General features: G+C 37.9%; 1 protein-coding gene across 3 annotated transcripts in view; it reads left to right on the top strand.

Moving 5' to 3' along the window:
• The first annotated feature begins 602 nt into the window (after nucleotides 1–602).
• LOC107085435 (serine/threonine-protein kinase BRSK2) overlaps nucleotides 603–26,577 on the top strand; it is a 231,297-nt gene continuing 205,322 nt past the window's right edge. For all 3 annotated transcript variants that reach the window (XM_015375745.1, XM_015375743.1, XM_015375744.1), the window contains exon 1: nucleotides 603–920. In XM_015375745.1, coding sequence (XP_015231231.1) covers nucleotides 827–920 — 94 coding nt within the window. In that variant the 5' untranslated portion in view covers nucleotides 603–826. The remainder of the gene's footprint in view (nucleotides 921–26,577) is intronic.

The following is a 26,577-nucleotide window of genomic DNA, read 5'->3' as shown; positions in this document are numbered from 1 at the left end:
AAACTTTAACAGTGTCAGATTGTTGAACCATGTCTGAAATTTTTGCATCTAAACCACTTTTTCATGCAAACTATATACATGCATAGAATAAGGTTTAGTATAATTTATATATATATAAAAAAAAAAAACAACTTTTTTTTTTATTTCATCTTATAGAAGAGGGTGTCCTTTTCAAACCTTTAAGGATCGCTGACTATCTTTTTTTCAATAAAGCCCAGGTACAGAACAGCTGAGCCAAGTAGTTGAATTACCCCATCAGCAGGTTATCAGGTTCCACAGGTGCATCGTTTGATTTGGATGCAATGAACCAGGGCCAGATCTACTGCATGAATGATTCCACTCCCTAATGGCTGACTTTTGAGAGCTTTACAGAAGCCAGTTTTTTCCTTTCCTATACTCTACTGCATTAATGTGATTTTTACTTAATCAAAACTTTTAAGGTAGCGCGTTGCAACTGTGGGAAAACATTCAAGCAAACTAGGGGGGATCAACGGAAACCCTTTCTGCTCTCTGATTGGCTAAAACCGCTGCTGATCATTCGGAGCACCGCCCATAGACGCACAGCGGCAGCGCTGCTTTTCCTTTTTTTTTTAAACCCCCACAATGATATTCAAGGCACTTGCGACTCGCCTGTGACTGTAGAAAAGGGGGGAAAGCACCAAGAAAAAATAGAGAGAGAACCTCACCTCCTCTCACAGCGAGTGAGGTAGGACTGAGGTAGGGAGCAAGAGGCTGTGGAGTTAAGAGAGAGGCAGCAGCGGCGGCTCCAGTGAGGAGTGTCTAATTGCGCTTTATTAGAAAGAGTCATTTCAACACATATTTCGACATGTCATCGTCCGGGAAAGACAACAGCGGCGCCCAACACGCCAATTACGTGGGACCTTATCGTTTGGAGAAGACGCTCGGAAAAGGACAGACAGGTTAGTTGGGACAGCTGTCTCTTTAATTGCGCTATTTGTTTTCAACGCGCTCCGCAGGCGAGTTGAAATGTGTTTGAAAGAAAACTACATGCTTTAGTTATGATACACCTGTCCCTTTATTTTAAGACATTAGTGTGGTTTGGTTATTTATCAGCAGTGGAATTTTGACATAATCATTGTTTACGCAGTGGGATGAGGAGGGATTTGTGTCTGGTGATGCTTTTCTTTACACGGGTTTCCATGTTTGTGCGTCGGCGTTGGACCGAATCTGCGTGAAAAGCTTCCAACAACAGACATGACAGCAAGATGGGCAGAGAAAATCAACTTTTTTCAAAAAAATAAAAAAAAATCTGTGCGTGTGTGCGTGTTTTTATCTGGGACGGCTCCTCCTGCCTGTTTGCGCACCCGGTTAATGTCCTGTGATTGGAGCGCAACGCAGTTAATCCCGATTTGCCTGATAGATTGATCTATTCTTAGTCCGCAGGCACGCAAGGAGAGAGAGAGACAGGCGTTTCTCTCACAGGCAGAGACTGCAATTCGGAGCCGAACATCCCACCTTGGCACAACACCTTGCAGAGCCACACTAATCTATATTCATACACCCCAGGGGATTCAATCGGGCTTCCTGACTGAGAAACGCATGCTTTCTGTCAAGCCTGCACAGCAGTGACAGTGCATTTTCTAAAGTTGCGTATAACACATGTCCTGTACAGTCAGTGTTAGATGAGGATGCCCTGGGTGCAGTAGCTGGTAATATTCCCCGCTCTCTGAGGGGATGCTTGTGTTTAGCTCCAGCACTTGTGACTGGACAGCAATAATGCCCTGTGGTCAAATGCATGCAGCAGAACCATGTGAAAGGAGAGGCAGGTACAGCCCTGCCTGCATGGCTGTGTGTAAGCAGAAAATAGCAGGGCTGATTGCAGCACTTTTTCTTTAAAAATCACCATCCTTTAAAAATGAAGGGAAAGAGTTGAACTTCTCTGCATCTGTGGGTAGATTATACTCCAATCTGTAGTTTAAAATAGCTACAATAGCTGTTACTTAACCCAGCTCTGTCCAGCTGGTCATGCTGAGCTGCCATGTGTATAAATGTTTTTGTCCAGTCCTAAACTGTGCGCTTTCCTCCAAATATTCTCTTATTTAATTCACCTGATCCACAGCTCACTGTTCAGTAATGGCCATTGTTAATGCAGTGTGTTTTGTTGTGTGTGTGTGTGTGTGTGTTTTATTTTTTAGATAATGCCTTAGTTGCTTTATGCAACAGCTGTGTGTGCTTTTCTCTAAATGTATGCACATTTAATGGGAAGCGTGGTTGGTTTGGGGGTGTATACTCTCTGTTATGGTGTTATTCAATGCTCAACAGTGGAAGTAGGCAAGGCCTTTCATCTGATATTAGGGAAAAAAATTATGGCTGCAAAGTATGGAAAAAATCCTTCAGACAATTCTCAGTTACAAAGTTTTGTAGTTGTTTAGTGAAGGGCTGTGCTCTCCTCCCCAACCTGTTGTTCAGTCAGCTGATTGCAAAAAGGCTTCTTCTGTTTTCCACAGCCTATAAGAAGAATTGTCATCAGAGCAGCTGCAACTTTAGGGGTACAAAGTGTGTGGCAGCATCTTGATAGATGCAAGCATCTGAATGTGGTTCAGACAACTTGCTGAAGTTCAAACAAATCATCAGGACAAGGTTATGAATGTGGCATTATTGTTGATTTTTAGAAACTTTTGATCAACTAGGATTTCCAAACACTCATGCACTGAGGTGCAGTTGTGTAGATAAAGAAAATATCTTGTTGATGTTGCAGAAGAATGGAGGATGCATGTCCCCCACAAACAAATACCACAACAAAGATATGAAATACCTTTTCTAAATGCAAAATATGAAAACGATGTACCTAACCTAATAAGTATCCATTGCAGCTTAGCTAGCTGTTGAATTTGGTTGAGAGAAAACAACTAAGAAAGACTCTATCAAAGCATGGATCTATCGTGCCTTTGATATTGTTAAGGCTGATGATGACCGTAAAAGCTACAGCCTAGCTTTGTCATAAATGGTATTTGTCTCTTTCTGTGTATCTATATTCTGGTGGTTTTCCTAAAACAGGATATTGTATCATGTCACAAAAATTGAATCATAAAAAGATTTTTATTTATTTTTTTGTTAATTTGATCGTAAATTCACTGTACTACAGTATAAGGCCTTCAATGACACCAAATTTCCACCCAGTACTGCAAGTGTGGCATGTGTTGGAACAGGGGACTTACAAAACTAATGTGCAGCTGACAAAATTGCTGCAAAAAATAAATGACACTATCATGCCTATATTGATCAACATTTTAAAGAATATTCCCTTTCTTGAATTAATGCCATAAAGAAAAAAAGGTAGGTCTTAATAAAAAAAACAAACAATCAAAACAACAGCTGAAATCATGCTAACTTTGTTTTAATTTTCATTTCCAGTCTTGCTTAACTTTGTATTTAAATTTAACAATAACAAAAATTGGATGAAAAGTTGGATGAAGTCCTACACTGGTATCTTTACTTAAAGTCATAATGTTTTATGTTTTTTTTCCTTCAACCCCCCCTCTGTTTTATTTAGCTTTTCCTGTTTTTCACAGGAGGAGCTCTGTCAGTCTTGTCTTGCTTTCTGATTGCCCACTGCAGCGTCCCTAATGGGTGTTTGTGCTAGTATCGAGCTGGTATCGTCTGTTTGGTACAGACGTTTAATTATGTGGTGTCACTGAGATCATCGTTCCTGTTCATGGAATACCTAAGACCAGCTCTGATGGATTATTTTTTATTTTTATTTTATATATTTCTGTAAGAATACAGGCCACTGGTCAGCCACACTTTTTTATTTAAACCTTTTAGAGAGCTCCAGGACACTTAGGAGACTCACTTTCACTCAGAACCAGGGTTTCCAGCTATTTGTTTCTCCTTTGTATATTTAAACCACAGCACCATCCAACTGTTATGTTGAGAAAAAAAATGGTAATTGGCATCTGACTTGTATAACCATGCCAGTATTCACATTAAAGACTGTGTCTAACATCCATTTGCCTGTTAACCATTTGTTGAACCGTTAGATCTTTTTCCCAGGCCCCCATGAAAAAGGTTGGCCTGGCAACTGTCAGTGCCCAATGGGCCTGGCCCGATCATGACTGGCAGCAGGGACTGTCCAGTGAGCTAAATCCTTTGTGAGGATTCCCGAGCCAGGGTTGGCTTGTATTAAGAGAGGAGGGAGAGAGGAAGACTTCTTCTTGATCTGGCTCTTCAACTCAGGAGTTGTGCTGGTTCTTTATCATTAAGTGATTAGAGCGTGTCCTGAGTCACACACATGGCCACCATGGGAGTTCTGAGTTGGATCCTGGTTTAATCCCCCTACACAGCTAAAATCTGCAAAGCTCTCACTCGCACTGTTCACGTGGCTCAGAGGTCACAGCCTGTGTGTTATCATAGCCTAGCACCTTACTGATTCTTTCACTGGTACAGCAAATAACAATTTACTGTTTCTTAATTAATAAATGCATGCCATGAATGCAAGGACCTCATTGCAAATCCTTGTCTAATTGTTTTGAGCAAGTTTTTTTTTTAAAGTGCGACCACATTTTCCCTTTAGTTTCTGCAGAGTAATTTGTGTGACTTCTCCTTTGTCAGGTGAGCATTCAGGCCTGAAAAGGTCTGTAGATATGAAGTGTCTGCATGGCTGCCTACTGATTGGCACCACAGCTGCAGAAGAATAAGGCTTGTGTTTCTGTGGTTGATTGGTAGAACCTGGTCAATACTGTGCTTCTATGCCATATATTTTGTGCAGGATTTCTGTTGTGTATGGCAAGGGAATACATCAAAACCTTTCACTGTCCTTTAAAGCAAATAACCTGTATGTTGCTTTTAACAGGGAGGCCGTCTTTAAATGTAGTGCTAACCTAAACACTTTGTTGACCCATCTTGGGTCCATCCATCTTGGATATATACTGAAAGTCTTTTAAGAAAAAAATACTTTTTTGTTGAGTACACATTTGAGTTTCTGCAGGCCTGTTTTTTGTTGCATTAAACCTAAAACTATTACAAAAATCCACATCATAAGACCAAATATAGCTGATTCTAATGCTTTTTTTATGCTACAGTGATCCTAATGTCCAAAATGAACTTTTTTTTTACTCTAGCAGTATCTAAAATGTTTCCATCAGAACTGAATGTAATTCAATAATGTGAGAATATCCTGATTATAACTTGCTATAATAAAATATGTAGTGATACAAATGTGTTTGATTTAAATCAACAGGAGGGCAAACACATTTAGATCCAAGTCAAAGACGACGCAAGCACTGTAAACGCATAATGCAGTTAGAAAATTAAAGTTTCTTTGTTATAAAGGGAGATAAAGCTACATTTTCCTGTGTGGTTAAAAAGTGATCGCCCTCCTAACAATTACATGTTGAGCCTCCCTCAGCAGCAATCAAGTGTTTGCGATTACTTGAAATGAGCCATTTATAGCACTGTGGTGGAATTCCGGTCCACTCAGCTTTGCATAATTTGTTGTAATTCATCCCAAATGGATAGTTTTAGTGCATAAACGTTTAAAATTCATGCCAGACTATGTTAATAGAATTTATGTCAGGACTTTGACTAGGACACTACGAAGTCCTCAGTTTGTTTGTTCTTAGCCTTTCGAAGGTGGACATTGGAGATGGGTCTTAATGTTGTTTTTGCTTAGCTGTGGTTTTTAATCTTGGCACTCTGCCATGCAGGCTATTTTTGTTCTCTCTTGTTCTCATGATGAAGACATGAACACTGACCTTAACTGAACCAAGTGAGCCCTACAGTTTTGTGGATTTTTTTGGGGCCTTTTGTGACCTCTCTGAGATGCCGCTGCACTTCTGGAGTAATTTTGGTTGGCCGGCATCTGCTTGGAAGAATCACAACTTTCCTAGGTTATTCACCTTTTGTGGATCATGTCTCTTACTGTGGGGCACCAGTGTTCCAAACTCTAAAAAATCACTTCCCAGACTAAAATTTATTTTTCATTTTTTCCTGAATCTCGGCATGAAGCTGACTTTAGAGTAGCTTTTGGTGTGCTTCATTTTGTCATGCAGATTCTATTTAACTGATTTTTTTTGTGACAGCAAACAGGCCTGGGTTTGGGTAGAGTCAGTGAACTCGGATGTGTGTTTTACACATGGCCACTATTTTCTTCCTTATAAAATTAATATAAAACTTTATCTTCATGTCTTACTTGTTTAGCTTTGATTGACACTTTATTTGCTTTAATCTTCTTAAATACTTAAGTGTGACAATCATCTGTTTGAAGAATAAAAAAGAAAAAAAAGACAAACCTAGTTATTTTTCTATCCAGCTAATAAACTACATCCTTTTTTTTATATTTTATATGAAGTTTGCATTTGGCTTCTCCTAATAAAAGGAGTTTTGGTACACGTAGTCGTCATTTTTCAATAATTTTACCAGAACATACAAATACCCTCCTGAAGTATTTTCTGATTATATTACACAGCTGGAATAAATAACTCTATAACTGGCACTTCAGTTAATATTTGTTTGTCTAATCTGTTACTTGTTATGCTTTTTATAATTGTTACAATATATTGTGTAGCCTTTAGCTATCTCCCAAATAATCTAATTGCTTAGGCTTTTCAATACTTTAGAAATAAAGTTCTGTTGGCTAGCAGAATAAAGCATTTCTTCTAGAGTTGATTCTGTCAACAGCTCTGGGAAACAAAAGAACTATCTCCTGTTTTACTTTGAGATGGGAGTGTCAAACAAAGATGCAACAGGATGTCGAGCTCAAAGCACACACCCTCAGGGGCCTACCTTCCCAGATGGATTTGCATGCTTTCAGCGATTGGGTAGCATCAGTTTGATATGTTAATCTGCCAGATCTTCTTCTATACCCCTCCCTATTTATGTCCAATTTGCCTGTTTAAAATTCCACTTGAATTATTTCAGTTTCATCCATTAAAAAAAAAGAAATAATTAAATAATAATTTTCCATTTCTTTATCCGTAACCAGTTTTAATATATAACAAAGATCTAATAACATATATAGTTCTAACCAGTGTGTGTTTGGTGGGGGGGGAATTTCAAATTTTTTATATTAGATTGAGAGCCATTAGCTTCTCTATTTAGATAATTAAGATGGGATTAAAATATAAAAAGTACCGTACTAAAAATATTCAAGACTATATTTGACTAATATAAATTTATTTAATATCTACTTGTTATTGAAAGATACAGAAAATACTAGAAGGTTTCCTTTTATGGTTTAATGTTAATAACAGTTTCATAGATCACGCCCACTTAAATATGATAATATAAATTACACAGAACCTGCAACACTACCTAATAATCTTGATTTAAAAAAAAAAAAAAAAAGATGTAAACTGAAATGTCTAAATATTTAGATAACACAGAGAAAAGTTTTTCTTTTTAGTTATGTAAAAAATACACACAAGGATTTGCACGTTACTGAAGGTGTGTGGCTTTTCATTTAGGAATAAATTCGAATATATGTAGGTTAGTAATATTTATTTTAGATGAAGTATATAAATTAATTTGGCTCAGATTTAAGAAGGTTTCGCATCTATTGTCCTTTGCACAGATACGGCTAAGGACAGAGATGATAAGTGAGCCTAGAGCAGGCCGAGTGTACTGCCCAGGTGGAGCACAAGTGCATAGATGAAGTTCAGCGTGCACCTTGACTTTACAGGAGATGAGTTTATCAGAGATAAACGAGCATGTGTGAGATTCAAACACTTCCAACCAGTCTCACTTGCACATTTTGACTAGAAAAAATGCACTACATTTGGTGGTACAAAAAAGGCATATTAAAGCAGGCAGCAGCTCTTCCTGATATTGAGTACCACTACAGAACTTGATTAGTTTCTTAATTATTTTAGTGGTGTTCTGTAATGAAGCATATAGGATTCTTTTTTCACCACTGGCTCCAATCCAAACAGCTTTTAGTTCTACTGCTTAAAGATCTCCAACACAGAAAGAGCTAAAGTAACTTTTGCCTCATTCTATATCTGAATCTCAAATATCTGAATATGCTTGCTTTGTGTTTTTTGCCAGTACTGCAACTTCCAACTAAATCAACTACTGCTTTGTTGGCTAATGTTGAAAACATTACTGTGAATTTCTCTGTTCTCAAGGGCAATATAATAGTGGAACAGGATGCCTATTAGCTAGAAAGCATTGCATGGTAAAACTGTTAATCCACTTCTTTTTGTCATGCTTATAAATTGACATGTGTTGAGTTTGGTATTGATGTGCAAGGTCTCTTGATTCTTTTAGTGGATGTTTGGAGAGTGACATAATGTCTGCTTGAGGGACCTTCATTTTGACTGTTCATCTGACGAAAAGCTCTTTGTGATGTAGTCTTGATGTCCCTTTTCTCTCTTAAGCTCTCCCTGTTGCGGTCTATCTGCTGAGGACTTCTTGTTTAGGGATCACTGCTAGAAGGCATTTAAACCAGTATCCTGCTGTTCTTGCTGTCTTCATGTCATCAGAAAGGCTTGCCAAGCTGTAACTCTTACCATTTACTTGACTGCTTGCAGCACTGGGACTTGTTTGTGCATTTGCTTGTATAGTAGGGTAGAAAAAGCCAAGAGTTAATTTTATTTGCTTTTTTGATTCATTTACACATGTAGGTATTATCTAAAGTAGTCTGGCTGTCTGGTAATTTGTGCAACATTATAAAAACTGTTATGTTGATCCATGGCTAATGTATGGTTCATTTGGATCTGTGGCCTATATGCACAACCCACATACTTCCTGAATTTCAGCTAGCACCTTTATTTCCTGTCCTTCATTACTGGACAAAGGGTTAAATATTTAATGAGGTCACACACACCTGGATTAAAAACTTGTTTCAGGAAAGAGAGAACCGTAACAAAGGGGTCGCCTGAAGTTTAGGAGTTAGTGGAGTTGCCAAATTGCCAGAATATTTCTTATGACAAAAAGTGAAATCGGCATGTTTTTTATCAATGCTGCCAATAAAGACACTCAGCTTATCTACTGTCACACTGCTTTCCAGTGTACATTAATTTGTGTTTCTAGTGCTGTGTTGTTTGTGGCCTTGCTTGAACATTTATGTAAGAGTAGCCCTGACCAAAAGGCTGTTCCAGCTTGGTTTCTCATAGTTGTAGCAGTGGGGATCAGAGCCACAGAGCAGGAAGCCAAGCAAGCATTATACCCAAGCCCCTGTCACTCCGTGACGATTTAGACCAGCGTATGCCTGTCGTATGGATAATCTGGCAAAAATGCTGGCATACGTTGGGTAAGTTATGGGTACGTTTTGTATAAGTTATGAGCACGCTCAAGTACCCTGGCGCATGCTGAAACACTGGCCCACGTCGACATACGGCAAGTACATGGACTTATGCTATACGTGGGGCATAAGTTACAGTTAGGTTATCTGATGGTTGACATACGCTAAGTGTACTTTACTTTTCTGTTGTGTCGTCGCGTTTATCTTATCCCTATGCTTTGCTTCTCTTGTCGTCTTGATTTCCTTCCTATGGTGGGGTGGGCGGTGTGGTGGGTGTTCTGTGTGTTCCCTGCGTTGGCTCCGACGACCAACCTTCTTCCTAGCCGTGATGCTGCTTCTTCTGCTGCTGCTGCCCTTCTTTTTTTTTTTTTTTTTTTTCTTTTAATTTCTTTTTTTTGGGCGGGCTGTATCATTGCTGCTACCCTCAGAAGCGGCGATGTGCTTGAGGGGAGCAGCTTTAGCTGATGATGTCCATGAAATGATGCACAAGCATCATTGCATGGCATTAGGCTGTCATGCGTTATGCATAAGTTAGACAAAAGTTCTGGACTCGTTATGAATACGCTATGTATATACCCCCCAAATTTAAAAAGTACATAGAAAGTTCAGCGTTATTCAGCGTTTTAGGAGATTCTGGGACGTCTGGCATACTCTGTCTAAATCGGAAAGGTGTGACAGGGCCCTCAGCTGTTTCACTTTGTGGTTAAAACTAGGACTAGACCCCATCATCCCTGAAATGCATCCTAACTGGTGGGATTCTGGTGATGGATGGACATGCCCCTAGAGAGACTTTACCTGATGTAAATATAAATGGAATTCTATTCAAAGTCTAAATTTTCTCTCTCAGGTGTTTCTGGCTTTTATTGTGAGTTACATAATTAGGATTGTCTTCATCATTCTCCATTCTTTCTCTTTTTTTTGTCTCATTTCCTCTGAGCAGTCTACTTTCATACAGGGCTTCAGTCATGTGGTAAATCAGACAAGACCTCTGTGGAATTGCATCGATTGGGAGGAATGCATGTAGTCAAGGATTTTCAGAGATTAATGATGAGGAAAGATGTAGAGAAATGTGGGAGGAGCGAGGCGGGGCAAAGAAAAGGAGATGGAACGGAAGTAGAGGCAAGAAAAAGCCTTGAACTGTTAGAGGGTGAAGTGGTCCTGAACCCTTTGGCTGGTGGAGGTTATTAATTAAGGAAACGTATTGATCATCATCTTCATTACCCTCTCCTTCGGTTTGATTTTTCATCTCTCTATTGCTGACCTCTGGAGGGTAGAGAGTTCAGTGAATAAGCAAAGGAAAGCTAAATATGTCTCAGTGGGTGATCATGAATAAGTGTGTTTAGGGTTTTTATGTGCGTTTTTTTTTGTACAAGCTCCATCACTTCCTATTTGGTTCCTAACCTAACCCAGCGCACTCACTGTCACTTCTTTTCTGCCGTGTTATATAGCATGGGGAATGAGGTTAGGACATCAGAGTGATACGGTCTATTTCCCCCAAATCATACCAAGACGCGCCACACTTGCACACTTCACTTCGTCCATTTTGCCATCTGTCAAGGTTCCAACTTCTCCTCGGCTCCCTTGTTTTCTATAATCTGATTTTTAACTTGTTACTTTGAATTTCACACGTCTTGTTTACCGGAGTAGAAAGGGGAATGCAAGTCCAAAACACAATCTTGGTGCATGACTTTGCACTGTTGATTCAATAAGTATTGCATGTTTTTTTTGTTTTGTCTTGTTTTTTTTAACCAGTGCTTGTTTAATACAGCTGTTCACTGAGTCAAGTTATTTTTCTTTAACTTTGGCATTTAAGATGTATAGTGTAGAGTATTAAATGTCTTTGTACACAGTGGTGGGCTTAATTAGCCCGTCTCTCCTCTTTTACCAAGTTGAGATTAACCCTTGCTTAGCCACTCGTCTGGCTAAGACTGTGAGAATACTGGGTTGGTTGCCAAGGTTGGTTGCCTGGTTGTCATGGTTTCCCTCCTTCTTGCTGGTTCCCAGTATTTCCCTCCTGAAGGAAGAAAGGAGTTTCTTCCTCCTGTTCTCACTACTGTCAAATCATTCCGTCTATCCGTAGCTCTAATTTTGCTCAGTCTTTAGCTTTTAAGGCAGCTGCCATATGAATGTAGAATCATCACAATCCTGAAGCCTTTCATTTAACTTGCAGGGTTTATGTGTTTATTTATTGAGGTTGGTTAGTTTTCACATGTGTATGCTGCATGTGTGCACATGCCTATGGTGGCTGTGTGCTCAGACATACGGTGGTGGATCAGACCGGCTTGCCCTGCTCTGTGCTCTGTGTTGTGTTCCCGTTTAAATCTGGGAGATTAGCTCATGTGGAGAGCCTCAGATTTAGTTGCCATCAGCTCAGCTAGCCTTGGCAGGATTTCCTCAGAAATGGGGAGGCATGAGGGGGCGGGGGTTTTTATGAGCCTCCCCACCTCTTCAATGATGCCTGTGCCTCCGTACTGTATTTTTGTGAGTGGGCTCGTGACCTTGACTTAGGTGCTGTTTTTTTGCCATTTCTTAGACATGCAAGTCACTTTGTCAATTGGTTGAGACTGTCATTGCCTCTTTAAGAGGGCTATGCCTCTAATTGATGGCATCTCTCAAGTTGTAGCCATCTTATATTAAATTTGACCATAATGATCGATTTTCTCATATGGATTATGTCTAGTTGTATATTGTCATGTGAATGCCATGTGTTATTAAGTAAAAAGTAAGTCAAAATATCATGCATATATTTTACAAGATGTTACACAACAGTTTGAAGCACTTTTTCATATGATTTGTTCACTTTAAAAACAAATTACTTCTATAATAAGTTAACATGTTGATTATTTAAGTTGGAATAATCTCTGCTTGCTTGTTTTGAATGAGTAATTACTTAAAGGTATAGTGGAGGATGTTGTTTCTCCAGATGGATCATCAAAATAACTGGTCCTTCTAATTTTCAATCATTCTGGTGATATGTTTATGTAAGGCCGTCCTATCTGCTCGTCCACATTTTCACTTACCAGTGGTGAGTCTGACAAGGTAGAAAAATTGCAAGTCTTCTTTTGGAAAATAAGCTTGTATGAGCGATGGAAACAATAACTTTTAAAGAGTGTGCATTAGGAGAAATAGGCTTGTGCATGCTCTCACACGTGTTTAATAGGCGTTCCCTCTCCGGAGCAGGTACAGGTTGTGCATTTTTCTTTTAATAATGACAGGGTCGGTCTTTTCATAAATTCATGAAAATCCTCCACTATACCTTTTACAAAAATAAAGGGGAAAAGTGCAGTGGCCTTCTTTGAGTTAGTCAACATTAGACAGCATCAGGTGGGAGAAGGGGAGCACAGGTTTACTGTTTCTTACAGCCAGAATACAGCTGACTGGTCCACCTCTTCACTTAACGAAGTTTCATTCTTTGAACCTATGAGAATCTACAATTCTTACTGTTTCAAAAAATAAAAATTATTTGAAACTGTGGTTTACCAAAAGAAGGCCCATGAATGCCCTCAATAACTGGATTATAAGAATGAGATGAGACTTTAAAAACCCCAAATCAACCCCAAATAGGAAAGCTGTTTAATGTTAAACTGTAGAGGAGTCAAAGTGGGAGAAAGTGGGTTAGTTTTTCTGTATAAGGTTGTCTTTCTACCGAAAAAGCATAATAAAATAGTTTTTTTGTATGTGTTTATAACAATTAATATTTAATTGATCTCAGTCTTTGTCCAGTTGCAGTTTGACAAGTTTAAATATGTTGACCTTTTAATCAGAGATGATTATGATTACATGCAGTCCTGTGCTTTATTGCATGACAAAATTTTGACACAAGCGCAGCTTAAGAAACGTTTATTCTCAATTAAAAATAAAAGCATAAAAATGAATGCAAATGATGGGTTAGATTAATTTAATATGATAAAGTCATATTGATTTCACATTTGCAAGAAATAATATGTAATGTTAATGTTCCCTGCAGCAGTTTATCATGTTCCAGGTCATACATGTACTTTTTGTTATGTATATTTATATTTATTTCGTTTATTTAAACATATAAGCTGATCATGTACTTTCTAGGTGCATATTTCGTTTTAACCTTACTAAAACTCCATGGGGAGCAGAGCTCCTCATAAATATGGTAAAGGAATAAAAAGAAAAATGCTTTAATGCTGGTTTGCCCGCTTAAGGTAATGAGTGCATGAGCTGTAATTAAGTTAGCCACCACTATTATTAACCTTTTTTCCCTTTTCTTATTGATGTATTATTTTTTTTTTACATATTCTAATACTCAATGTTAAAAAATATTTTTCTTTAAAAAAATAAAATAAAATTCTCAGTAAACTGAAGTCTTTTGTCTCGGCTTCATTTAAAGAAAACAGATCTTTATCTTTAAACTGAAGAACAACAATCAGAATCAGTTCCAGACCAAACATCTCCTGTCCATTTATTGACTGCAGAACACTGTCAACTTTTCTCTGCTGAAGATCTAAAAGTATTGATGTTAATTCCTCATTGTGGCTAAATTAAAGCAGGGAAAAACTTCAGACTAAGACCTAACACCTATTCTGTCAGTTATTTTTGTAACAATTTCTTAGAAACTGACAAAAAAAACACACACACACACAGAGGGAACTAGTTACACAAACTTTTAGTCAGAAACAACAATTTAAACTACACTACAATTATTCACTTTGTAACACTCGGATCAACTAAACTGAGCCATGTTTTATTACTGATAAACCTTTTCTAACACTTTGACTTCTGCATGAATAATTTAATATTTTTACTTTTTACTCTGCTGGTTGAATGGGCTGTTTTGGTTGACTTTATTAAAAAGATGTAAAAAAAAAAAAGTTAATTGGTTAAAATGAATTTTTCTGAGAAAATAAATGCATTAAAATAATTTCTATTTTATCACTCGTCTGTGCCTGATCTGTCCTGGAAATGGGATGGGATTCTACTCTACATCCGGGAGCTTACTTTTCAGCTTTGGATATTTACTGTATATCCAAAGCTGAAAAGCAAGTAAATTTACTTAAATCTTGTATTTTTGAGTTTTATTTTTTTCCTTTCGTTTTAACCTTATTGTATATAATGCATAATCTAAAAACAGGAATGACTAAAATGCAGATACACATGGTGTAATAAAAGTTTTGCTGGACTGCTCAGTGCATGTCCAATGATGACGTCAGACAAGCAGTTTAACAGAAAGAATGTATAAAGTATCCAGTTGGCTCAGAAAAGTCATGAAAATTTTTTCGGAAAGTTGTAGTTTAGCATTCTTTGTTGATTTAAGTATAGAAATAAGTGCTCTTAAATCCATAATTGCAATAATGGCGACCTGGATGAATATCTACTTGCACAGCGCTACTATGCAGATGGTACAGATAATGCTTCCGCCACGGATTGGATAGTGACACATCCAGGATGCCTAAACTTTGGAAAAAAACAGCAACGGCATATTACACAGCTAAACTGAGCAGGAAGGAATGAGTAGTTTTTAGCTTCCTAGAAATGTAGTTCACTAGAAGAACAGTATTTGACTAGAAGAACAATATGTAGCGGAGTGAAAGTAATAAAAAAATAAATAAAATAAAGATACTCAAAAAATGTGTTAAAGTAAGGTAATCAAGTGAAAGTACTCCATTACTGTCCACCATTGTATAAAGGTTTTGTCTTTTTCTTCACCCATCAAATCAATCATAATATCATGACTGCAAAAAACAAAAGCAAATTATTATGTAACACCATAATCGCCACAGAGATCATCTGTAGATTTACAAAAAGTGCAACTGTGAGCACCAGCAACTGCAGCACAGTTTGAAGCTGTAGTAGGTTGAAGATTTCCTTTTACTCTTCTCTACATTCTCATTTTTGTGTCCGTCTGCAGTACATCTAGTCTCCAATTCTGATTCTTTTGTGGTTGAAAATATTTGTCCGCGCACACAGCAGCCACACATACTGATGCTGCTGACACTGTCCCCATTAACGCCTCTTCATCCTCCCCAGTATTCTTATTCTCCACGTTTAGTAGCAGTTATTTATTTTTTTCAAATAATGAAAGTAAATTGGTCTTAATGCCAACAAGCTCGTGGCTTATGGTCTGTCGCTAAGCAATGTCTAGCAACAAATCAATGTGCAACCTCATTAAGCGAAGAGCCGCCCCTATCTGCTTCTGATTGGTCAGCGGCTAGGGTTGGGACTGAGGTTAAATTCGTTTGTCTTAATTGTTGTATGGTCTAAACCAAAGATGTATTTATTTTTTTGTATATATATATGAATTCATACTTCAAAAAAAGGGATGGCATAATGTGGATCCCAGCTGTTTACAGGAGGGCCCCTTCCTCCCATCGCATTTGCTATGGAGTGCTGTTATTTTCCGTGTGTTCAGAAACTATGGAATCATAGTTTTGGTTTTCTGATCGACATTTGGCAGTTAATGGCAAATGACCACCTAGCTCACCATATACAGAGTAGGGAAAAATTTAATAGCTTTGTGCTTCTCGATCAAAGAAAGGGTAAATGCTTTGAGCCTGCTGTCAAGTCCAATATACAGTCATTTATATATATGTACCGATAACAACTGGAAATTACATTTTCCTTCTCGGTTTCCAGAATGCTTACTTGTGATTTTTTTTATTTATTTATTCCTTCTTTGGCCTACATTTCAGGTTCAGGCAGTGCTGCTTGCGTTAAAATCACTTCCCTTGTAGAGTTTTGGCTTATCATAGTTCTTCAACTTTATTTTAATATAGCCAGCATATTCTCCTTTTTGTTTTCCACTTTGAGCCTAAAAAAGCCTAAAGAGAAGCACTCAGAAAATGTAGTATTTGACTATTAGAGACTGAAACGAATGCTTACAAATTGTTAACTATTTAGTCCAATCACTTTGCCTTTTCCAATAAAGAAATTACCTTTTTTTTTTTTTTCTTAAGTCTTTGTTTTTGTTTTCTAACTCATATTATGGAACTGTTAAAGCCATCAAGTCAGAAATTGATTCATTTTATTCTCCCAGGTTTTCTTTTTTCTTGTGCAATTGCTTCATTTTGGGGCAGCTTTGTGGTGTGCATGTTTCTGAGTGTCAGTGAGTCTGCACCGCATGTTCTTGTTTAACAGGCTTTCTACAGAAACATAACCAGTGTTCAAGAGCTGTACCTCTTGGGACACAGGCAAACATTAGATAACAAAAAGAAAAAACAAAACACCAAAAAAAAGAAGGGGGTAGCCACACCAAGGGGATGTTTCTGATGGAGGAAAAATAAATCATGGCAATAAAGCATCTGTCCTGTTTTTATTCAAATTCAGCAAACACAGCTACAGTACCATGATTCAGTTACACATTACACACACACACACGTGCCCGAACATGCTGTCTGTGGTGGGCTGCTGTAAAGCTCATACATCACCGCTGGAGGAAATGCATCCATGGCTGGAAGAGTCACTCCAGGCAGCTCTGGAGGCTTGACGCACACCCATCCACACACTGTACCTAATGCCTTGTGGGACATCAGGAAAGCTAGGTAAACCTTGCTTCAGCTACCCATTAAAAAAAAAAATACATCATTTATAGTTTCTGAAATCAGTTGGTATTGCTGTTTGGTTTGCATCCATTAATTTTTTTTTTTCAGTGCCTCACGGGGTGTGTTGTCACCAGCACAGTGTGATGTTTCTAACACAGTATGTGTGTTGCTGCATCGCTCTGAACAGGTTATTTTGATGTACTGTCATTGCGTGTCACTAAATGACTATCTGTCCATTCGGCTATGCATTTACGCAGGTCTGTGGTGTAAAGCTGCATGAGTCATTTATTACAGTGATCATTATGGCTTTTTGTCTGAGTAACTTGCTTGATGACTGTCTGCTTTGGTTGGCTTACAGCAGCAGATTTAGCTGCCTTGCTGTCAAAGTTCAGATCTAAGGAACAGGGTTGTTACCATATATTCAGCTCACGAGTCAATTCAAGAAGAAAATGGAATTTTATGAGAATTCCACCAAAATTATAAGTCAAGAGGCTTTGAATATATATTTTGTGATTATTTTCTATGGTAAGGCACTAAATCACTCCCTTTGCATTAAGAAAAGAATAAAAAATTAAGCTCAATTGTTTTAAAGAGTCTCCTTTATCCCTTTATAAGAAAGCATCAGTGCATTGACTATTACTCTGTCCCCCAGTACACCATTATTTTCCTACATTTGTATACATATGGTAGCAGTGGCATATGTGCAATATTGGATCTTATTATTATTTTTTTTTCCAACGTTCAAATTAATTCATGATGTGTCAGACTGGTAATTAGATTATGAATTTTACAGTATAAAATATGTCAAAGGATTATGTTTGGGTGTTAATTACATATGACAGCTTATGTATTTTTTGGAATTGAAAATAAAAGGTAGTGAATTAAAATTGAAGGCAGATTGCAATAAGGTAAGGGACTTACATTTGACTTCAGGTTATGCTTGTTTGAAAGAAGGTAGACACACTTGACTAGACAGTGGGGTTACCTCCTCCGAAGGCTTGGGTGGAAAAATATTAGGATGTTTCATTCTCATGAGATCTCCTGGTAAAACAGCTTCTTACACCCTTATTACAGAGACGATTTTCTGCTTGTCTCCTGTAAGATATTTTTGTTTTGGTATTCAGCAAGACACTCGAATTGCAGCAGAAATAATAAATTGCTGTTCTTTTCATTGAAGTTGATCAAATTACGCTTTTAATAATAATTACTATAGACATTGGTGGAAAATTATAACATAAATAGGGGAACATATTAACTTAAAACTCTAACCATGTTTAAAAAATTTCTATTACCCTCTTCTCTTTGATGTCTTGCCACTGCCTTTATTCTTAACCCCTTCTCTACCTTTTCCTTGCTTTGCACCTAATAGAGGTATTCCACTGCAGCCCTCAGACCTCGTGCCGCTATTCTGCTCAGGTAAGGCTCATTTCATGCAGCATGATTAGATCTCACTGGAAGCAATTCAGGGCCGGATAAGCCAGAGTGCTGTGGGCTGCCGTCCTAGCTGAAGGAATTCAATTAAATCTTTACATATACTCCCGCTGCGGTGTATTTCTGCCAACCTGCAGATGCACACAAAATGCACATTAATGTCACTGCTCTCACTACTGCTAAGTAATAATGTGGGAAAAAATGTGCTTGGATTAAAGAGGTATTTTGGAATCCTTTTCATCTACAGTCAATCTTGTTTTTATGTACAAATAGCAAACAGTTTTCATTACTGCTCCTTTCTTTTTTTTTGTTATGTTAATATTTCACATTCATCACTAATGTTAGCCACCAAGAAGGGGAACAAAAGTAATTTACATTATTAAGAATATAAGAGTATGTTCATAGCCATGTGTGTAAATGGGATAATTTAGTGTAAATGGAGGCTAACATGGCACATCTAATGAAAGAAGCATATCCTGTGTTGGCTTTATGAGCTAACACTGGTAATTGCTTGGAAGAGATTGATCTGGGCAGAACGTATCATACTTTAACAAACTACAAGGGAGTACAGTAATTATAATTGGACAATGACTTAAATGTGTGCATCATTTTAATGTTCATCTAACACTTTACCATCAGTAATTAAGGTTCTCCCCCTTTATTTTATCAAAGCCTCACAGCATATGTTAAGAGTTTACTGTGCCATACCCTTACAGTGTGTTTGTCAGCATAAAGCATCAGTAAGGCAATGAATAGCAGAAAGACAGAACAGTTGACTTTTCCTTTGAATTGTTTATTTTTTCCTGTTTAAACTTTAATTTATATTTGTACACAGCATGGCATACAGTATAAGTATAGACATTTTTAAAGTAATTAGAAAAAAAGTATAGGAAAAATTTATAAACATGTATGAAGAGTCTTATCAGCTGGTCCCTTATTCAGGGGGAGCCACAAGTAATTTCAACTTGCTCACAGACCTGGAAGAGTTTTTAACCCCAGATTCTTTTCCAGACACAACTGGGATTTGAATCCTGGTCTCCTATACTACAGCCAAAGACTTAAACCACTTCCCCATCAGGCGCGTTCATCAATAAAAGTAAGTACTACTAAGGATTTTGAGTTCACGGTGTTGTGAAAGCATTTGAGAGGGAAAGAGTGATGCTTTCTTATCAAATTCTGTACTGTGTATGGAAATATGGGCCCATGCTCTGTAATAGCTGAGTTACTCTTTAAAGCTTTGAATTACATTTGCTGAAGCATGTAGCCTACCTGAACACTGCAGCAAGTGAAATAACTTCACCATTTTTAAATTTGGAGGCGGGCAAGCATATCTTTCTGCTGCCCCATTTTTTTTTCTTAACATGCTGTTCAAAAACATAATTTATATTTTTATCATACATGATACAAGGAATCCAAAAAGCAAATATAAGAAATATATTTTTTTACTCCCAGCCTCTTGACCTCTAATGCCCGGTTCACACAGCAAGATAATGCTGCTGATTTTTGCTCTGATCTTCCCGCTGTGAGACGCGCTGGTCATCATGATGGCTCCTAAAATAATCTTAAGGGATAATCCTGCTGCTTGTTTCGTGTTTTAAGAGTGATCTGGTCTGCTTGGAAGGAATCTGGGAATGCTCCAACCTCCAATCTGGGATATTCAACATATTGTATTCTCTTGGCTCGATCTCCTAGCAGTATCATGTTCTCAAGGCGCAGAAGAGGACACAACCTGTTGGATTTGATTAGCCATTCAGAAAGTATTTTGCTGAGGTGGTGGTGGTGGTGGGGATCACAAATCACCAGTTTATCAAGCCTGTAACATTATCAATGACCCCTCACACCCCCACCATGGACTGTTCTCCCTACAGACATCTGGGAAGAGGCTTTGCAGCATTCAATGCTGGCCCAGCAGATTCTGAAACAGCCATCAGATTGCTGAACTGTTAAAAAAAACTCTAAATCATGTCATAGTCTCTGCATCATACTTCCAAATCAATGTTTTTTTTTTTTTTGCACCATGATCACTGCTATACTTAAAGAAATGGAAATGTCATGAAAGCTGTACAAAACGAAATTTCGGTTTGTACACTGTATAAAAAATGACAATAAAAGTTGTCTAAGTCTCCACTCCTATGACCAACCCCTGTTCTTATTGACCTGATTTTTAGTCCACAAAGTATTCCCATTGCTTTCTTCTAACTGCAGAGTTTATTTACCTTAACCTTTTACTTGATATTAGGGTTTTTGTTAATTTTCCTCTCTAATATCTTAATATTATTGAATGAAATTCAGTGCCTCTCTGTCAGCATGCTCCATCTTACAATTATAGAAAATCTCAGAAGAGGAAACGAACTGAATCTAACCCTTTGAATGTTATAAAAATATTGCATCCCCATAACTCATCATAAATATATTGTAACATGGTTAAAAAACTTTGCAGTGCAATGCAGTTGTTGTTATACAGTTATACATTGTTGGGCATTCATTGTTCCACCTGATAAAAATATCATCAGTGATGAGATATTTTAGTAAAACAGTAGAATTAAAGCAGAGTTGTTTATAGGATGTACTGTATATACTTCCTTTATTAGGATATATCTACATGTTTGAACTTAATTTGCTTTGCAAATTAACAGCATTTGTAGGATTCTCTACTATATCTGATCCCCATTTTATGTTGTAGACTATACCTTGATATTCAGTTTATTTTAAAGTATAGTCATGTTAACTGAGGTGATTACATAAACCTTAAAAGCATAAAATCTTTCATTTTTCTAATAGGTTTCAGGAAATACGAACACCGTAGTTGAAGGTTTACCCACACTTGGTGAATGTCTCATGTGTTTTAAATAGGACTACATTAGGAAGTGTTTGATACCCTTAAGCTTACAATTGTTTCTGTTAGACTGGCATGTGACCTGAATTTATTACTATAACACTGCCATTGTCATAAAATCTCAACCTCTTATTTCCCTGCCTTAATGAGACTTTATGAAATATTCAGGTTTTTACCCAGAGGAGCTCATTTTACCTGTGAATTAGTCTTTCTGCTTGTGCCCTCTCTCTATTCTATACTCGCATCCTTTAGCCTGGATTAGCATTTTTTGATCACTCTTTTAGCATCGACAGATTCAACAACACTAAAGACAAATGTTGCCTGATGTTTAAAAGCAACTGCTGAGAGGAGAAATTCATATGTGGGCACATAATTTGTTATTCCCTTCGCTGAAGGGGTCCATGGTAGATCAAGCCCAGGAGTCCTTCAACACACATGGTTGCTGACTAGCTGCATTTTGCTCTTACCAAGGACTGTTTCTCCCCATTTCTTCTTTACATACTCCTCATTTCACAACCCTACTGTAAGCAGACCTCTTCACTTGGACTCCTAGAATTCTGATACTAGAACTCCCACTGGCTGTCACTTTTCCCCATGGAATACATGAGTAGTGATGATTTCATCAACTGAAATGGTTCTAGTGTGCCATATAAACAATTATGGAAATGTAAACTTATAACAGGTCTAATATATAATTTTTAAAGGATGTGTTGTACGCTACTATTATTTGTGGTCTAGATTTGTATTAAGATTAAATCAGTAAAATAAAACTGTTTTACTACACAGGTTTGAAGATTGAAATTGCAACTTTGTTTACAGAAATTAATGGATTTACCCCTGAACATTTACTGCACACCAACTTTTCACATTTATGAAAAAGTGTTTTTTTTATTTTTTATTATTATTATGCAGCGCTGAAGCACCTGGCGCTGTTTTCTTTGCCTTGCCAAAGCTGCTCTACAGCGCAGGAGGGGCTGGTAACCTACGGTTTGCAGTTTATGGATAAAATCTCTGCATGAGATGGTGACGTTCAAACAGCTCCTGAACAAGACCAATGTCCGGGAGATCGTAAAATACAGCCACTGGCCACTTTTACATTGGAGCTTTTACAGTAGACTTTCCTATCATCTGATCCAACACATGTACGCCGACCTGCGTGTAATTTTAGTAGACAACGGGCTCTGGCTTGACTTTTGGGTCACTGAGTGTACTAGCTGAGGTATGGGCAGTGCTATTCAAACCTTTAAGAAAAGTTTCACTATTGTCTGATGGGTCACAGATACATCTGCGTTTTGCCAGGTCAGGGCGAACATCCTGGCACTCGCTGTCAGAAACTGAGCTGCTTCCTACCCAGTCCTCCTCATCGGTCTCACCTTCTTTGCCTGAATCCCTATCATCAATTTTTGAAGCATTTCTAAACCCCTTTTCGCTGTTAGATTTCCTCAGAAGGCTATTTTTCCGTATTAGCCGAGGAGTCGAATGTTCGTTGCTGGGCAACGGTACCGAACGTCAATCAACCGCAGGAAGAATTTCCAATGCAACTGATAGAGCAGTCGCAATGACTGCTGTGGGAGATCTAGGTAAAAGTAACCATATTTATTTTTTACCTTTTTAATTTAATAAAAAAAAAAAAAACTGTAAAAATGAAGGAAATGTAGAAACAGGAAGCCAAATGACCCCCATTCCAAAGGTGTGGAGCCCTTCATCCGTTCCAGTTTGCCTGTTTTCAAAACAAAAACAAGGCTACAAAACATGCTACAAAAAGGTATCTGCATCCTTATACGAAGACAAATCTTTCTTTCACACAGACTGAAAGTAGGCTGATGGTGGTAAAATTAAAACGTAAGATTTACAGACTGTTTTCATCCAACTCTTTTAACTGATCAGTAGCATTCAACCAGTTCTTTTTGCCGAACACACTCATTAATGCCATCTTCCTCTTCTTCCTCTTTGAAGATCACTTTAACGAGGTGCTTCTGTTGGATTAGACTATTGCAGTTTGTGCGCCTTGTATGAAGAGTGGCTTCTTTAAGGCCACAGAGGTGAGAAACAAGCTCAAAGAACTCATGGGGACCCTCTCCTGAGGCTTTGAAATGTGTGTCCAGACTAGGGTGAGCTTCATTAAGCAAGTCCCAGGACTTGCATCGAGCTTATTCCTGTTCACACAGATGCTTTTCACTTGATATGACCCCCTTACACACATGCTGATCCCTTATGAATTTAAGACTGATTGATGGAAAAGAGTTTAGAGAGCCCTCTATTTGTTCAAATATAGGCAAGTTTGTATGTGGTTATTATTGCTTTCTCTCTGGGGGGTTTGTTGATGTTTATTGGCTAATGCAAATGAATGCTACACTCAAAACGGCTTCTGGTACGTTACATTTTTAATGTTTCTTAAATGATTTTTAAATGCATTTATTCAGTTGAAAAAATGGGTTTGTGTTTGCAGTTGTGCCATCATTGTTCTGTATACTTAATTAAACTAAGAATTCAGATTTCACACATTTGTCTTCTTATAACTGTAAGCAAACACATACATTTATTTAAAGCACATTACACGACCTATTGTTCTATCTGACACCCAGTAAATGTTTTCTGAAAACTATTGTTCTAAAGGGTTTAATGAGTGCTTGGTCACATGCCTTTTTGTCTCAGGTTTTAATCTGAGGCTTTGCCAGATTAAAGCCTCTTTTGTGTTGTGCAAACCGAAGCTTTCTGAGGCTCAGCTCTGAATGAAAGCATGCCTCTGCAGTAACTAACAATCAGAGGTTAAATTTCAGATATCATTTTAGGTGTTTTACAAACTAAGTTACCTTTTTAGAGAATACAATTATTAATCTTGGTGATAAATACTGTATGCCATTGACTGATTAGATGGTTGCTTGGCTTTATGACTTGGCTAGTATCAATGCTTTGTGCGAGCCCAAAACTGCACTCATCCGGTTCTTTCCAATCCGATATCAATACCTGGAATGAGTGTATTGGACAATATCCAATACTGATCTGATGCAACTGTTGACTGAATGAACCATACATTTTGCCATGTGTTTTAAGGCTTTATTATTCATGAATAATTAAGCAGGAAAAATAAATAATTGTTCCATGTAAAATGCACTGACTGGATATCTGATATCGAATCACCAAATCACTGATAATTAATCCATCTTATTAGTCAAAATTGGAGCCAATATCCTCCAATTGAACAGTAGAGTTAACTAAGATAAAAAAAAATTTCGGGCAAAAAAAAAAACCAGACATGATACTTACCTGATGAGACATACTATATTGGTTCTCTGATGTAGGATTTCATCTTGAGGGATGAATGTGGCCCCCTGTTTACACAAAGCTCTCTAACTTTTAAATCTGCTGGTTCACAGTGGTTGACAGATTTCAAAACGCTGAGACAGTTTGCATTTTCAAAACTGCAGTGTTTCCCAGCCTTTTAAAGGGGAGCTACATCGGGAAGTTACAGGTCTAGTGCGCCTAGTGTCTAAACGTTAGGCTGATAAACCAGACTAAATGGTAGATGAAAGGTGTTATTTAGTGTAGCCCGGCTGATGAGACATCGGAGGATTGTTGATGAGAACAACCCGTTGTTTTTCAAACCGCTGGCTGTGCCTATTGGCCAACGCTCTGACCAATGAGCTCAACTGACTGTGACATAGTAAGTTTGACAGGAAGCTGGTGGGGGAGCGTAAACAAACAGCCTGTCCGTAAAATGGCGAATACGTCCTTCTTATAAATGAATGAGCGTAGAGCCTCTTCCTGCTCACGCTTCAACGAAAACCCCAAGTCTAATTCTTCCAGAACTGATTCCAAAGCTGAGTCAAAAATCCCCATCAGAGCTAGCGGTCCTTCACACACGACTATGCTAAGAGAGGGTCGCTGCAGACGGGCTGCGGTTAGCCCTGGCTGCCGTTGGCTTTGGAGCTGCGCTGGTTACCGTGTTCCTCTCAAGTTCGGAAATTTTATTTTATTTTTTACGCGTTAAATCGGTAAATGGACCATACAATGACGCTTTAACGTATATTATCGCTTAGAATGAAGCGATAATATACGTTGGCGGGTGGGGCTAGTTTACTAAGCTATCTAAAAGTTATATGGTAACCACAGTGGTAATTTTGACTGAATTGAACAGTAATAGTTATGGTAATTGGTATTATACATTTAGTTTCATTATGGACTTTGGTGCATATCTTAAAAAGAAGTAAAAATAAAAGAATAAACTTGAACATGCATTTTGGAAATCCAAACTTTGACTGATTTAAACATTCGTTTAGGGAACACAAAATACAAGAAACACATGATCACAACAGCTTGGGAAATACTTGGATGTGTTGCACTTAAATTGCAATAAGAACTGGAGAAAATTGGATGACGAGCTGCTTAACCACCCCCAGATACAGTAAATAAAAAAAATAATATCTCCATGTGACTTGAGAAGGTACATAGCATATAATTGTGTACACTCACACCAGATGGTTTCTTTTGAGTGGGCGCCTTTGCTCGTGCGCTGCAGCGATGGATTGTGAGTGTGATTAATCTCTTTAGGCTTGAGGTGACGGGGTCAGAGTGGAGGTGCCTGTGGAGCTAATGACAGTGATTAAGATTGGGGTTGGTGGGGGCTTAACCTTTGTCAGGTATTCTCCTCAACACGCTGTCGCCTAACCAGACCAGTAACCTTATCAGAGATGATGGGAGCAGAACACTTCTGCAAAGAACTAATTAAAGTTTTCATTTGGGTAAGACGTCCGAACACTCAACATCAATAATGGGTTATTGCTACTGCAAATAAGCATGACTGCACTGCTGAGTAAACTGGTGTTTTTATTATTTGCTTTTTCCACAGTGCTGATAGGTAGTCATATGATATCTGGCGTGTGTTGGTGTGTGCGCACACATTAGATTTTGAAGGTATAAAAAGACTCTTAATTGGATCCCCAGTACTATTAAAGGAAAGCATTCCTTCTTTTTCAACTTAGACATCAGTTATCCAGAGTCAAATCTTGACCTCTTAGCAGAGCTTTATGTGATTTATCTCATTAAGCTCATCTGTACTTATTGTGGAACATTTGGATCTGCCTCAGTCTTTTTAGCCATATTTAAATAAATGTTGAGTTAATTGAAAGCGTTTTATAATTTTGTAACGCATATTGGATTTTAAATGTTATAATCCCTAAAAACCTAACAGTAGTCCATGTCAACAGTTGCAAAGCTTGTTTTAGTAGGAAAAAAAGCAATATGGAACATGTAAAGCCTTCTGAATGTTAGTCTTACGGATGAGTGATTAATCCAATTTTAATGGCACAAATAATGGTCCACATTTATATTGGTACAGCCACTTAGTGAAACAAGTTAATTAAGTCAAGCCACATTACTCTATGATTATTTTATTTGGACATGCATTAGCCTAAAAAACGCCCGACTGCTCACAGATTTCCAATCAAACAACGAATATTACCCATCATATTAAATGCACTTGCAGCTTTGCTTTCATTTGAGTTTTTTTAAATTCCCCAGGCTTGCGGTATTGCTTAGATCTATATTCTCATTCTGAGCTCTAATAAGAAGGAACTGAGAGAAGTCTTTTTAATCACTGA

The sequence above is a fragment of the Cyprinodon variegatus genome, unplaced genomic scaffold (assembly GCF_000732505.1).
Source record: "Cyprinodon variegatus isolate N-32 unplaced genomic scaffold, C_variegatus-1.0 Scaffold124, whole genome shotgun sequence".
NCBI lineage: Eukaryota > Metazoa > Chordata > Actinopteri > Cyprinodontiformes > Cyprinodontidae > Cyprinodon > Cyprinodon variegatus.
This window is presented reverse-complemented; position numbering and strand designations above follow the sequence as displayed.